A 13,670-nucleotide genomic window follows, 5' to 3' on the forward strand; every position below is an offset into this window, starting at 1 on the left:
CACACTATACACACTCTATACACTGCACACACTATACACTCTGCACATGCTATACACACTCTATACACTCTGCACACACTATTCACTCTGCACACACTAAACACTCTGCACACTATATACACACACTATTCACTCTGCACACGCTATACACACTGCACACGCTACACACACTATACACTCTGCACATGCTATACCCACTCTATACACTCTGCACACACTATACACTCTGCACATACTATACACTCTGCACACGCTATACACACTCTATACACTCTGCACAAACTATACACTCTGCACACGCTGTACACACACCACACTCTATACACTCTGCACACTCTATAGACACTGCACACGCTATACACACACTATACACTCTGCACACGCTATACACACACTATACACTCTGGACACACTATACACTCTGCACACGCTATACACACACTATACTCTGCACACACTATACACTCTGCACACAATATAAACTCTGCACACTCTATACACACCGCACACTATATACACACACTATTCACTCTGCACACGCTATACACACTGCACACCCTGTACACACACTATACACACTCTATACACTGCACATGCTATACACACTCTATACACTCTGCACACACTATTCACTCTGCACACGCTATACACACTGCACACCCTGTACACACACTATACACACTCTATACACTGCACACACTATACACTCTGCACATGCTATACACACTCTATACACTCTGCACACACTATTCACTCTGCACACACTAAACACTCTGCACACTATATACACACACTATTCACTCTGCACACGCTATACACACTGCACACGCTACACACACTATACACTCTGCACATGCTATACCCACTCTATACACTCTGCACACACTATACACTCTGCACATACTATACACTCTGCACACGCTATACACACTCTATACACTCTGCACAAACTATACACTCTGCACACGCTGTACACACACCACACTCTATACACTCTGCACACTCTATAGACACTGCACACGCTATACACACACTATACACTCTGCACACGCTATACACACACTATACACTCTGGACACACTATACACTCTGCACACGCTATACACACACTATACTCTGCACACACTATACACTCTGCACACAATATAAACTCTGCACACTCTATACACACCGCACACGCTATACACACACTATACACTCTGCACACAATATAAACTCTGCACACTCTATACACACCGCACACACTATACACACACGATACACTCTGGACACACTAGACACTCTGCACACGCTATACACTCTGCACACTCTATACACACTGCACACGCTATACACACACGATACACTCTGGACACACTATACACTCTGCACACTCTATACACACTGCACACGCTATACACACACTATACACTCTGCACACTCTATACACACTGCACACACTATACACACACTATACACTCTGCACACGCTATACACTCTGCACACGCTATACACTGCACACGCTATACACACACTATACACTCTGCACACTCTATACACACTGCACACGCTATACACACACTATACACTCTGCACACTCTATACACACTGCACACGCTATACACACACTATACACTCTGCACAAACTATACACTGCACACGCTATACACACACTATACATTCTGCACACTCTATACACACTGCACACACTATGCACTCTGCACACTCTATACACTCTGCACACGCTATACACACACTATACAATCTGCACACGCTATACACTCTGCAGATGCTATACTCACTATACACTCTGCACACACTATACACTCTGCGCACAAGCTATACACACTCTATACACTCTGCACACACTGTTCACTCTGCACACACTGCACACCCTGTACACACACTATACACACTCTATACACTGCACACACTATACACTCTGCACATGCTATACACACTCTATACACTCTGCACACACTATTCACTCTGCACACACTAAACACTCTGCACACTATATACACACACTATTCACTCTGCACACGCTATACACACTAAACACTCTGCACACCCTATACACACACTATTCACTCTGCACACTCTATACACACTGCACACGCTATACACAGTCTATACACTCTGCACACGCTATACACACTCTATACACTCTGCACAAACTATACACTCCGCACATGCTGTACACACACCACACTCTATACACTATACACACTCTATACACTCTGCACACGCTATACACACAATATAAACTCTGCACACTCTATACACACCGCACATGCTATACACACACTATACACTCTGCACACACTATACACTCTGCACACAATATAAACTCTGCACACTCTATACACACCGCACACGCTATACACACACTATACACTCTGCACACACTATACACTCTACACACAATATAAACTCTGCACACTCTATACACACCGCACACGCTATACACACACTATACACTCTGCACAAACTATACACTCTGCACACGCTGTACACACACCACACTCTATACACTATACACACTCTATACACTCTGCACACGCTATACACACAATATAAACTCTGCACACTCTATACACACCGCACACACTATACACACACTATACACACTGCACACGCTATACACACACGATACACTCTGGACACACTATACACTCTGCACACTCTATACACACTGCACACGCTATACACACACTATACACTCTGCACACTCTATACACACTGCACACGCTATACACACACTATACACTCTGCACACGTTATACACTCTGCACACGCTATACACTGCACACGCTATACACACACTATACACTCTGCACACGCTATACACTCTGCACACTCTATACACACTGCACACGCTATACACACACTATACACTCTGCACACTCTATACACACTGCACACGCTATACACACACTATACACTCTGCACACACTATACACTGCACACGCTATACACACACTATACACTCTGCACACTCTATACACACTGCACACACTATGCACTCTGCACACTCTATACACTCTGCACACGCTATACACACACTATACAATCTGCACACGCTATACACTCTGCAGATGCTATACTCACTATACACTCTGCACACACTATACACTCTGCGCACAAGCTATACACACTCTATACACTCTGCACACACTGTTCACTCTGCACACACTGCACACCCTGTACACACACTATACACACTCTATACACTGCACACACTATACACTCTGCACATGCTATACACACTCTATACACTCTGCACACACTATTCACTCTGCACACACTAAACACTCTGCACACTATATACACACACTATTCACTCTGCACACGCTATACACACTAAACACTCTGCACACCCTATACACACACTATTCACGCTGCACACTCTATACACACTGCACACGCTATACACAGTCTATACACTCTGCACACGCTATACACACTCTATACACTCTGCACAAACTATACACTCCGCACACGCTGTACACACACCACACTCTATACACTATACACACTCTATACACTCTGCACACGCTATACACACAATATAAACTCTGCACACTCTATACACACCGCACACGCTATACACACACTATACACTCTGCACACACTATACACTCTGCACACAATATAAACTCTGCACACTCTATACACACCGCACACGCTATACACACACTATACACTCTGCACACACTATACACTCTACACACAATATAAACTCTGCACACTCTATACACACCGCACACGCTATACACACACTATACACTCTGCACACACTATACACTCTACACACAATATAAACTCTGCACACTCTATACACACCGCACACGCTATACACACACTATACACTCTGCACAAACTATACACTCTGCACACGCTGTACACACACCACACTCTATACACTATACACACTCTATACACTCTGCACACGCTATACACACAATATAAACTCTGCACACTCTATACACACCGCACACACTATACACACACTATACACACTGCACACGCTATACACACACGATACACTCTGGACACACTATACACTCTGCACACGCTATACACTCTGCACACTCTATACACACTGCACACGCTATACACACACTATACACTCTGCACACTCTATACACACTGCACACGCTATACACACACTATACACACTGCACACACTATACACTGCACACGCTATACACACACTATACACTCTGCACACGCTATACACTCTGCACACCCTGTACACACTGCACACGCTATACACAGACTATACACTCTGCACACTCTATACACACTGCACACGCTATACACACACTATACACTCTGCACACGCTATACACAGACTATACACTCTGCACACGCTATACACTCTGCAGATGCTATACACACTATACACTCTGCACACACTAAACACTCTGCACACTATATACACACACTATTCACTCTGCACACGCTATACACACTGCACACGCTACACACACTATACACTCTGCACATGCTATACACTCTGCACATACTATACACTCTGCACACACTATACACTCTGCACATACTATACACTCTGCACACGCTATACACACTCTATACACTCTGCACAAACTATACACTCTGCACACGCTGTACACACACCACACTCTATACACTCTGCACACTCTATACACACTGCACACGCTATACACACACTATACACTCTGCACACACTATACAGTCTGCACACGCTATACACACACTATACACTCTGGACACACTATACACTCTGCACATGCTATACACACACTATACTCTGCACACACTATACACTCTGCACACAATATAAACTCTGCACACTCTATACACACCGCACACGCTATACACACACTATACACTCTGCACACACGATAGACTCTGCACACGCTATGCACACACTATACACTCTGCACACACTCTGCACACGCTATACATACTCTATACACTCTGCACACACTATACACTCTGCACACGCTATGCACACTCTATACACACTGCACACACTATACACACTGCACACGCTATACACACTATACACTCTGCACACGCTATACACTCTGCACACTCTATACACACTGCACACGCTATACACAGACTATACACTCTGCACACTCTATACACACTGCACACACTATACACACTGCACACTCTATACACTGCACACGCTATGCACACACTATACACTCTGCACACTATATACACACACTATTCACTCTGCACACGCTATACACACTGCACACCCTGTACACACACTATACACTCTGGACACACTATACACTCTGCACACGCTATACACACACTATACACTCTGCACACACTATACACTCTGCACACAATATAAACTCTGCACACTCTATACACACCGCACTCGCTATACACACACTATACACTCTGCACACACTATACACTCTACACACAATATAAACTCTGCACACTCTATACACACCGCACACGCTATACACACACTATACACTCTGCACAAACTATACACTCTGCACACGCTGTACACACACCACACTCTATACACTATACACACTCTATACACTCTGCACACGCTATACACACAATATAAACTCTGCACACTCTATACACACCGCACACACTATACACACACTATACACACTGCACACGCTATACACACACGATACACTCTGGACACACTATACACTCTGCACACGCTATACACTCTGCACACTCTATACACACTGCACACGCTATACACACACTATACACTCTGCACACTCTATACACACTGCACACGCTATACACACACTATACACACTGCACACACTATACACTGCACACGCTATACACACACTATACACTCTGCACACGCTATACACTCTGCACACCCTGTACAGACTGCACACACTATACACACACTATACACTCTGCACACTCTATACACTCTATACACTCTGCACACGCATATATACACACTATACACTCTGCACACACTATACACTCTGCACACGCTATACACACTGCACACGCTATACACACACTATACACTCGGTACACTCTATACACATTGCACACGCTATGCACACACTATACACTCTGCACACGCTATGCACACACTATACACTCTGCACACGCTATACACACACTATACACTCTGCACACACTATACACTCTGCACACGCTATACACACGGCACACACTATACACTCTGCACACGCTGTACACACACTACACTCTGCACACGCTATACACTCTGCACACGCTATACGCACACTATACACTCTGCACACGCTATACGCACACTATACACTCTGCACACGCTATACACACTCTATACACTCTGCACACGCTATACGCACACTATACACTCTGCACACGCTATACGCACACTATACACTCTGCACACGCTATACGCACACTATACACTCTGCACACGCTATACACACTCTATACACTCTGCACACACTATACACTGCACACGCTGTACACACACTACACTCTGCACACACTATACACTCTGCACACGCTATACACTCTGCACACGCCATATGCACACTATACACTCTGCACACGCTATACACTCTGCACACGCCATATGCACACACTACACTCTGCACACACTATACACTCTGCACACGCCATATGCACACTATACACTCTGCACACACTATACAATCTGCACACGCTGTGCACACACTATACACTCTGCACACGCTATACACACGCTATACACACTCTATACACTCTTCACACACTTTACACTCTGCACACGCTATACACACTCTATACACTCTGCACACACTATAGTCTCAATACTGCAACTGTCAGAGGGGACGAGTCTCAATACTGCCTACCAGTAGATTTTACTGTTGGTACCAGTTGGTACCAGTTGGTACCAGTAGATTGTACTGTTGGTACCAGTAGATTGTACTGTGGGTACCAGTAGATTGTACTGTTGGTACCAGTTGGTACCAGTAGATTGTACTGTTGGTACCAGTTGGTACCAGTAGATTGTACTGTGAGTACCAGTTGGTACCAGTAGATTGTACTGTCGGTACCAGTTGGTACCAGTAGATTGTACTGTTGGTACCAGTTGGTACCAGTAGATTGTACTGTGGGTACCAGTTGGTACCAGTAGATTGTACTGTGAGTACCAGTTGGTACCAGTAGATTGTACTGTCGGTACCAGTTGGTACCAGTAGATTGTACTGTTGGTACCAGTTGGTACCAGTAGATTGTACTGTGAGTACCAGTTGGTACCAGTAGATTGTACTGTTGGTACCAGTTGGTACCAGTAGATTGTACTGTCGGTGTGTGAAATATAAAGTGGTGTTTTCTTTCGTTAGGATCCCTACAAGTCTTTCGGTCTTCCCTCCATCGGACGTCTGTCGCAGTACCAGGAGCCGCTCAGCCTGAGCAAAGTGAGTCTGGATCTACTGGTGACTCTGGATCTACTGGTGACTCTGGATCTACTGGTGACTCTGGATCTGCTGATCTGATGACTCTGGATCTGCTGATCCGATGACTCTGGATCTGATGATCTGATGACTCTGGATCTGCTGATCCTATGACTCTGGATCTGCTGATCTGATGACTCTGGATCTGCTGATCCGATGACTCTGGATGTGCTGAACGGGGGACTCTGGATCTGCTGATCCAATGACTCTGGATCTGCTGATCGGGGGACTCTGGATCTGCTGATCCGATGACTCTGGATCTGCTGATCCGATAACTCTGGATCTACTGGTGACTCTGGATCTGCTGATCCGATGACTCTAGATCTGCTAAACGGGGGACTCTGGATCTGCTGATCTGATTACTCTGGATCTTCTGATCCGGGGACTCTGGATCTGCTGATCGGGGGACTCTGGATCTGCTGATCCGATGACTCTGGATCTGCTGAACGGGGGACTCTGGATCTGCTGATCCGGGATACTCTGGATCTGCTGATCGGGGGACTCTGGATCTGCTGATCCGATGACTCTGGATCTGCTGATCCGGGGACTCTGGATCTGCTGATCCGATGACTCTGGAATAGCTGATCGGGGGACTCTGGATCTTCTGATCCGATGACTCTGAATCTTCTGATCCTGGGACTCTGGATCTGCTGATTCGATGACTCTGGACCTGCTGATCAGGGGACTCTGGATCTGCTGATCCGGGGACTCTGGATCTGCTGATCCGATGACTCTGGATCTTCTGATCCGATGACTCTGGATCTGCTGATCCGATGACTCTGGAACGTTCAGTGTGAATGTTGCAGTAGTTTGTTCTCAGAAACCATCAGTCTTCATGACTCCCTGATTACTGATGAGAACCAGGAGTAATCAATAATCAATAATCAATACGTAAACTGAAGCAAGGATGGGAAAGTGTTTTAATACTATAATCAATAATCTTCTATAGACCAGGTTTAGTTCATTACTGTAGTTTTAATGTTTACCTGTTAAAAAGCCTGTTTTTAATCTTCTGTGGTAAAAACTTGGAATAGAAGGAGGAAAGTTATTGATTAATCATACTGAAGGTTATTGATGAATCAGAACTGAAAGTTATTGATTAATCAGAACTGAAGGTTATTGATGAATCAGAACTGAAAGTTATTGATGAATCAGAACTGAAGGTTATTGATTAATCAGAACTGAAGGTTATTGATTAATCAGAACTGAAGGTTATTGATGAATCAGAACTGAAAGTTATTGATTAATCAAACTGAAGGTTATTGATTAATCAAACTGAAGGTTATTGATGAATCAGAACTGAAGGTTATTGATTAATCAGAACTGAAGGTTATTGATGAATCAGAACTGAAAGTTATTGATTAATCAAACTGAAGGTTATTGATTAATCAAACTGAAGGTTATTGATTAATCAAACTGAAAGTTATTGATTAATCAAACTGAAGGTTATTGATGAATCGAACTGAAGGTTATTGATGAATCAGAACTGAAGGTTATTGATGAATCAGAACTGAAAGTTATTGATTAATCAAACTGAAGATTATTGATTAATCAAACTGAAGGTTATTGATTAATCAGAACTGAAAGTTATTGATTAATCAAACTGAAGATTATTGATTAATCAAACTGAAGGTTATTGATAAATAACAGACGTAAAAGTCTCATGTCAATCTAATGTGACCTGAACGTTTCCTCACTTTGACTTCTGGAGGCTTCGTGGAGAGTCGGCCTGTTTTGGCTGAAGTGATCTTTAACCTGCAGAAACAGGCCTCCGCTTGTTTAACCTGCAGAAACAGGCCTCCGCTGGTTGTTTGACTTGGTGTCTGTCTCTCAGGTCCGTGTTGACAGCGGCATCCAGGAAGGAAGTGACATCAGCATCTACTACGACCCCATGATCTCCAAGGTGGGTTCTTCACCACACGCTTTACTGGTTCTCTGGTTCCCTCACTGGTTCCCTCACTGGTTCTCTCCTTCCTTCACTGGTCCCCTCACTGGTTCTCTCACTGGTTCTCTCACTGATTCACTGGTTCCCTCACTGGTTCTCTCACTGGTTCTCTGCTTCCTTCACTGGTTCTCTCACTGGTTATCTGCTTCCCTCGCTGGTCCTCTGGTTCCCTCACTGGTTCCCTTGCTGGTTCTCTGGTTCCATTATTGGTTCTCTGGTTCCCTCACTGGTTCCCTCACTGGTTCTGTGGTTCCCTCACTGGTTCCCTCACTGGTTCTCTGGTTCCCTCACTAGTTCTTTCACTGGTTCTGTGGTTCCCTCACTGGTTCTCTCACTGGTTCTCTAACTGGTCTCTCACTGATTCTCTGCTTCCTTCACTGGTTCTCTCACTGGTTCTCTGGTTCCCTCACTGGTTCCCTCGCTGGTTCTCTGGTTCCCTCACTGGTTCCCTCGCTGGTTCTCTGGTTCCATTACTGGTTCTCTGGTTCCCTCACTAGTTCTCTCACTGGTTCCCTCACTGGTTCTCTCACTGGTTCTCTCACTGGTTCTCTCACTGGTTCTCTGGTTCCATCACTGGTTCTCTGGTTCCCTCACTAGTTCTTTCACTGGTTCTGTGGTTCCCTCACTGGTTCCCTCACTGGTTCTGTGGTTCCCTCAGCTGGTGACGTTCGGAGCGACCCGGGCCGAGGCCCTGTCCCGGATGGAGGAGGCTCTGGATCACTATGTGATCAGAGGTAAGCAGATTCTGCTGAGCGGCTGCAGCTCTGGAGCCCTCAGGTAACTGTGCTGCTCCTTCAGGTGTGACCCACAACATCCCCCTCCTGCGGGAAATCATCACCCACCCTCGCTTCGTCTCCGGAGACATCAGCACCAACTTCCTGCCGGAGGTTTACCCCGAAGGGTTCAAAGGTCACCAGCTGCAGGCCGACAGACGGAGGGAGCTTCTGGCCTCCGCTGCCGCGCTGCACATCACCAGTCAGCTGAGGTCACAGAACGTCCTGGGAGAGCTGAGGTGAGACTATGGAGGGACGGAGGGAGAGAGGGACGGAGGGAGAGAGGGACGGAGGAAGAGGTGGATGGAGGAAGAGGTGGACGGAGGGAGAGGTGGACGGAGGGAGAGAGGGACGGAGGGAGAGAGGGACAGAGGGAGAGAGGGACAGAGGAAGAGAGGGACTGAGGGAGAGAGGAAGAGAGGGACGGAGGAAGAGATGGACTGAGGAAGAGAGGGACGGAGGGAGACAGGGACGGAGGGAGAGCGGGACGGAGGGAGAGAGGGACAGAGGGAGAGAGGGACAGAGGAAGAGAGGGACGGAGGGAGAGCGGGACGGAGAGCGAGAGGGACAGAGGGAGAGAGGGACGGAGGAAGAGATGGACGGAGGGAGAGAGGGACAGAGGAAGAGAGGGACGGAGGGAGAGATGGACGGAGGAAGAGAGGGACGGATGGAGAGAGGGACAGAGGAAGAGGGACAGAGGAAGAGATGGACAGAGGGAGAGAGGGACAGGAAGAGATGGACGGAGAGCGAGAAGGACAGAGGAAGAGAGGGACAGAGGAAGAGATGGACTGAGGGAGAGAGGGACAGAGGAAGAGAGGGACGGAGGAAGAGAGGGACGGAGGGAGAGAGGGACAGAGGAAGAGGTGGACGGAGAGCGAGAGGGACAGAGGAAGAGAGGTACCGAGGAAGAGATGGACCGAGGGAGAGAGGGAAAGATGAAGAGATGGACGGAGAGCGAGAGGGACAGAGGAAGAGATGGACTGAGGGAGAGAGGGACAGAGGAAGAGAGGGATGGAGGAAGAGATGGACAGAGGGAGAGAGGAAGAGAGGGACGGAGGGAGAGATGGATGGAGGGAGAGGGACAGAGGAAGAGATGGACGGAGAGCGAGAGGGACAGAGGAAGAGATGGACGGAGGGAGAGAGGGACAGACGGACAAATATTGAGTGTTGGTTTTTATTTCAGTTAAATCGTTTTCAAAACTAAAACATGATCCTCCTCTCTACCTCTCTCTCCTCTCTCCCGTCCTGTCCACCTCTCCCTCTCTCCTGTCTCTGTCCCCTCTCTCGCTCCTATCCCTCTCCTGTTTCTCTCCCTCTCGCTCATCCTGTTGACCTCTCCCCTCTCTCTCCCCTCGCTCTCCCTCCTCTCTCTCCCCTCTCTCCCTCTCTCCTCTCCCTCTCTTCCCCCCTCTCTCTCTCCCCTCTCTCCCTCTCTCCTCTCTCTCTCTTCCCCCCTCTCTCTCTCTCCCTCTCTCCCCCCTCTCTCCCCTCTCTCTCTCCCTCCCCCCTCTCTCTCTCTCTCCCCTCTCTCCCTCTCTCTCCCCTCTCCCCTCTCTCTCTCTCTCCCTCCCCCCTCTCTCTCTCTCCCCTCTCTCCCTCTCTCTCCCCTCTCCCCTCTCTCTCTCTCTCCCTCCCCCCTCTCTCTCTCTCTCTCCCCTCTCTCCCTCTCTCTCCCCTCTCTCTCTCTCTCCCTCTCTCCCTCCCCCTCTCTCTCTCTCCCCTCTCTCCCTCTCTCTCCCCTCTCTCTCTCTCTCCCTCTCTCCCTCCCCCCCCTCTCTCTCTCTCCCCTCTCTCCCTCTCTCTCCCCTCTCTCTCTCTCTCCCTCCCCCCTCTCCCTCTCTCTCCCCTCTCTCTCTCCCTCTCTCTCCTCTCTCTCTCTTCCCCCCTCTCTCTCTCTCCCTCTCTCCCCCCTCTCTCCCCTCTCTCTCTCCCTCCCCCCTCTCTCTCTCTCTCCCCTCTCTCCCTCTCTCCCCCCTCTCTCCCCTCTCTCTCTCCCTCCCCCCTCTCTCTCTCTCTCCCCTCTCTCCCTCTCTCCCCCCTCTCTCCCCTCTCTCTCTTCTCTCCCCTCTCTCTCTCTCCCCTCTCTCTCTCCCTCTCTCCCCTCTCTCTCTCTCCCCCCTCTCTCCCTCCCCCACTCCCTCTCCCTCCCAAACTCCCTCTCTCTCCCTCCCAAACTCCCTCTCTCCCCTCTCTCTCTCCCTCTCCCCCTCTCTCCCTCTCTCCCCTCTCTCTCTCCCTCTCTCCCCTCTCTCTCTCCCTCTCCCCCTCTCTCTCTCCCTCCCCTCTCTCTCCCCTCTCTCTCTCCCTCTCCCCCTCTCTCTCTCCCTCCCCTCTCTCTCCCCCTCTCTCCCTCTCTCCCCTCTCTCTCTCCCTCTCCCCCTCTCTCTCTCCCTCCCCTCTCTCTCCCCTCTCTCTCTCCCTCTCCCTCTCTCTCTCCCTCTCTCCCCTCTCTCTCTCCCTCTCCCCCTCTCTCTCTCCCTCCCCTCTCTCTCCCCTCTCTCTCTCCCTCTCCCTCTCTCTCTCCCTCTCTCCCCTCTCTCTCTCCCTCTCTCCCTCTCTCCCCTCTCTCTCTCCCTCTCCCCCTCTCTCTCCCCCTCTCTCTCTCCCTCTCCCCCTCTCTCCCTCTCCCCCTCTCTCTCCCCCTCTCTCTCTCCCTCTCTCCCCTCTCTCTCTCCCTCTCCCCCTCTCTCTCTCCCTCCCCTCTCTCTCCCTCTCTCCCTCTCCCTCTCTCCCCTCTCTCTCTCCCTCTCCCCCTCTCTCTCTCTCTCCCCTCTCTCTCTCCCTCTCTCTCTCTCTCCCTCTCTCCCCCCTCCCTCTCCCCCTCTCTCTCTCCCTCCCCTCTCTCTCCCTGCAGGGTGCCGTCGTCCGTCCCTCCGTCGTCTCGCTGGCTGCTCAGTGTGGAGTTGGGAGACGATCGTCTCTCTTTGGAAATCTGTAAATCAGGGGATGTTTACTGGGTGAGTGTTGCTGCAGCTCGTCCTGCGGGTGTGAGCCGCAGCCTGAACCTGTCTGCCTCTCCAGGTGGAGGTGGATGGAGCCAAGGTGGAGGTCAGAGGTCAGTGGGATCTGGCGTCTCCCCTGCTGCCCGTCACCATTGACGGCTCAGAGCGAATGCTGCAGGTACCCTGCTCACACTCTCATTCACACCTGCTGAGATCACTTCTGCTGAGTCAGATGAAATCCTCTGCTGTGTTTCAGTGTTTGTCCAGAGACGCCTCCGGAGTGATCGTCCTGCAGTACCTGGGCACCGTGGTGAGTCTCCGCTCAGCCAATCAGACGCCAGACGTCTCACCAGGCCGAGCCCTTCATTTGGAGCTCTCCTGGTGTCTGTTCCAGTTTAGGGTCCGGGTTCTGTCCCAGCTGGCCTCTGACCTGATGGCCTTCATGCCCGAGAAGGTTCCAGAAGACACCAGCAGCATCCTGCGCTCCCCCATGCCGGGAACCGTGGTGGCCGTGTCCGTCAAGCCTGGAGACACGGTAACGCTGCAGCGCACCGCATCACATGACCTCTGACCCCCAGCCGTCCTCAGG

General features: G+C 49.1%; 1 protein-coding gene across 2 annotated transcripts in view; it reads left to right on the top strand.

The window, feature by feature from the left end:
- pcca (propionyl-CoA carboxylase subunit alpha) overlaps nt 1–13,670 on the top strand; it is a 126,411-nt gene that overhangs the window by 107,324 nt on the left and 5,417 nt on the right. The window contains exons 14-21 of one of the 2 annotated variants that reach the window (XR_013936545.1): nt 7,311–7,385; nt 9,256–9,324; nt 10,025–10,100; nt 10,165–10,378; nt 12,994–13,096; nt 13,161–13,259; nt 13,338–13,391; nt 13,481–13,616. Coding sequence is in view for 1 of the 2 variants with exons in the window: in XM_080493918.1 (XP_080350044.1) it covers nt 7,311–7,385; nt 9,256–9,324; nt 10,025–10,100; nt 10,165–10,378; nt 12,994–13,096; nt 13,161–13,259; nt 13,338–13,391; nt 13,476–13,616 (831 nt within the window). In the remaining variant the exon portion in view is untranslated. Of the gene's footprint in view, nt 1–7,310; nt 7,386–9,255; nt 9,325–10,024; nt 10,101–10,164; nt 10,379–12,993; nt 13,097–13,160; nt 13,260–13,337; nt 13,392–13,475; nt 13,617–13,670 lie in introns of both variants that reach the window. The other variant, XM_080493918.1, reaches the window with a different exon arrangement.

Source organism: Lipophrys pholis, assembly GCF_963383615.2.
Source record: "Lipophrys pholis genome assembly, contig: SCAFFOLD_28, whole genome shotgun sequence".
In the NCBI taxonomy this organism is placed as follows: domain Eukaryota; kingdom Metazoa; phylum Chordata; class Actinopteri; order Blenniiformes; family Blenniidae; genus Lipophrys; species Lipophrys pholis.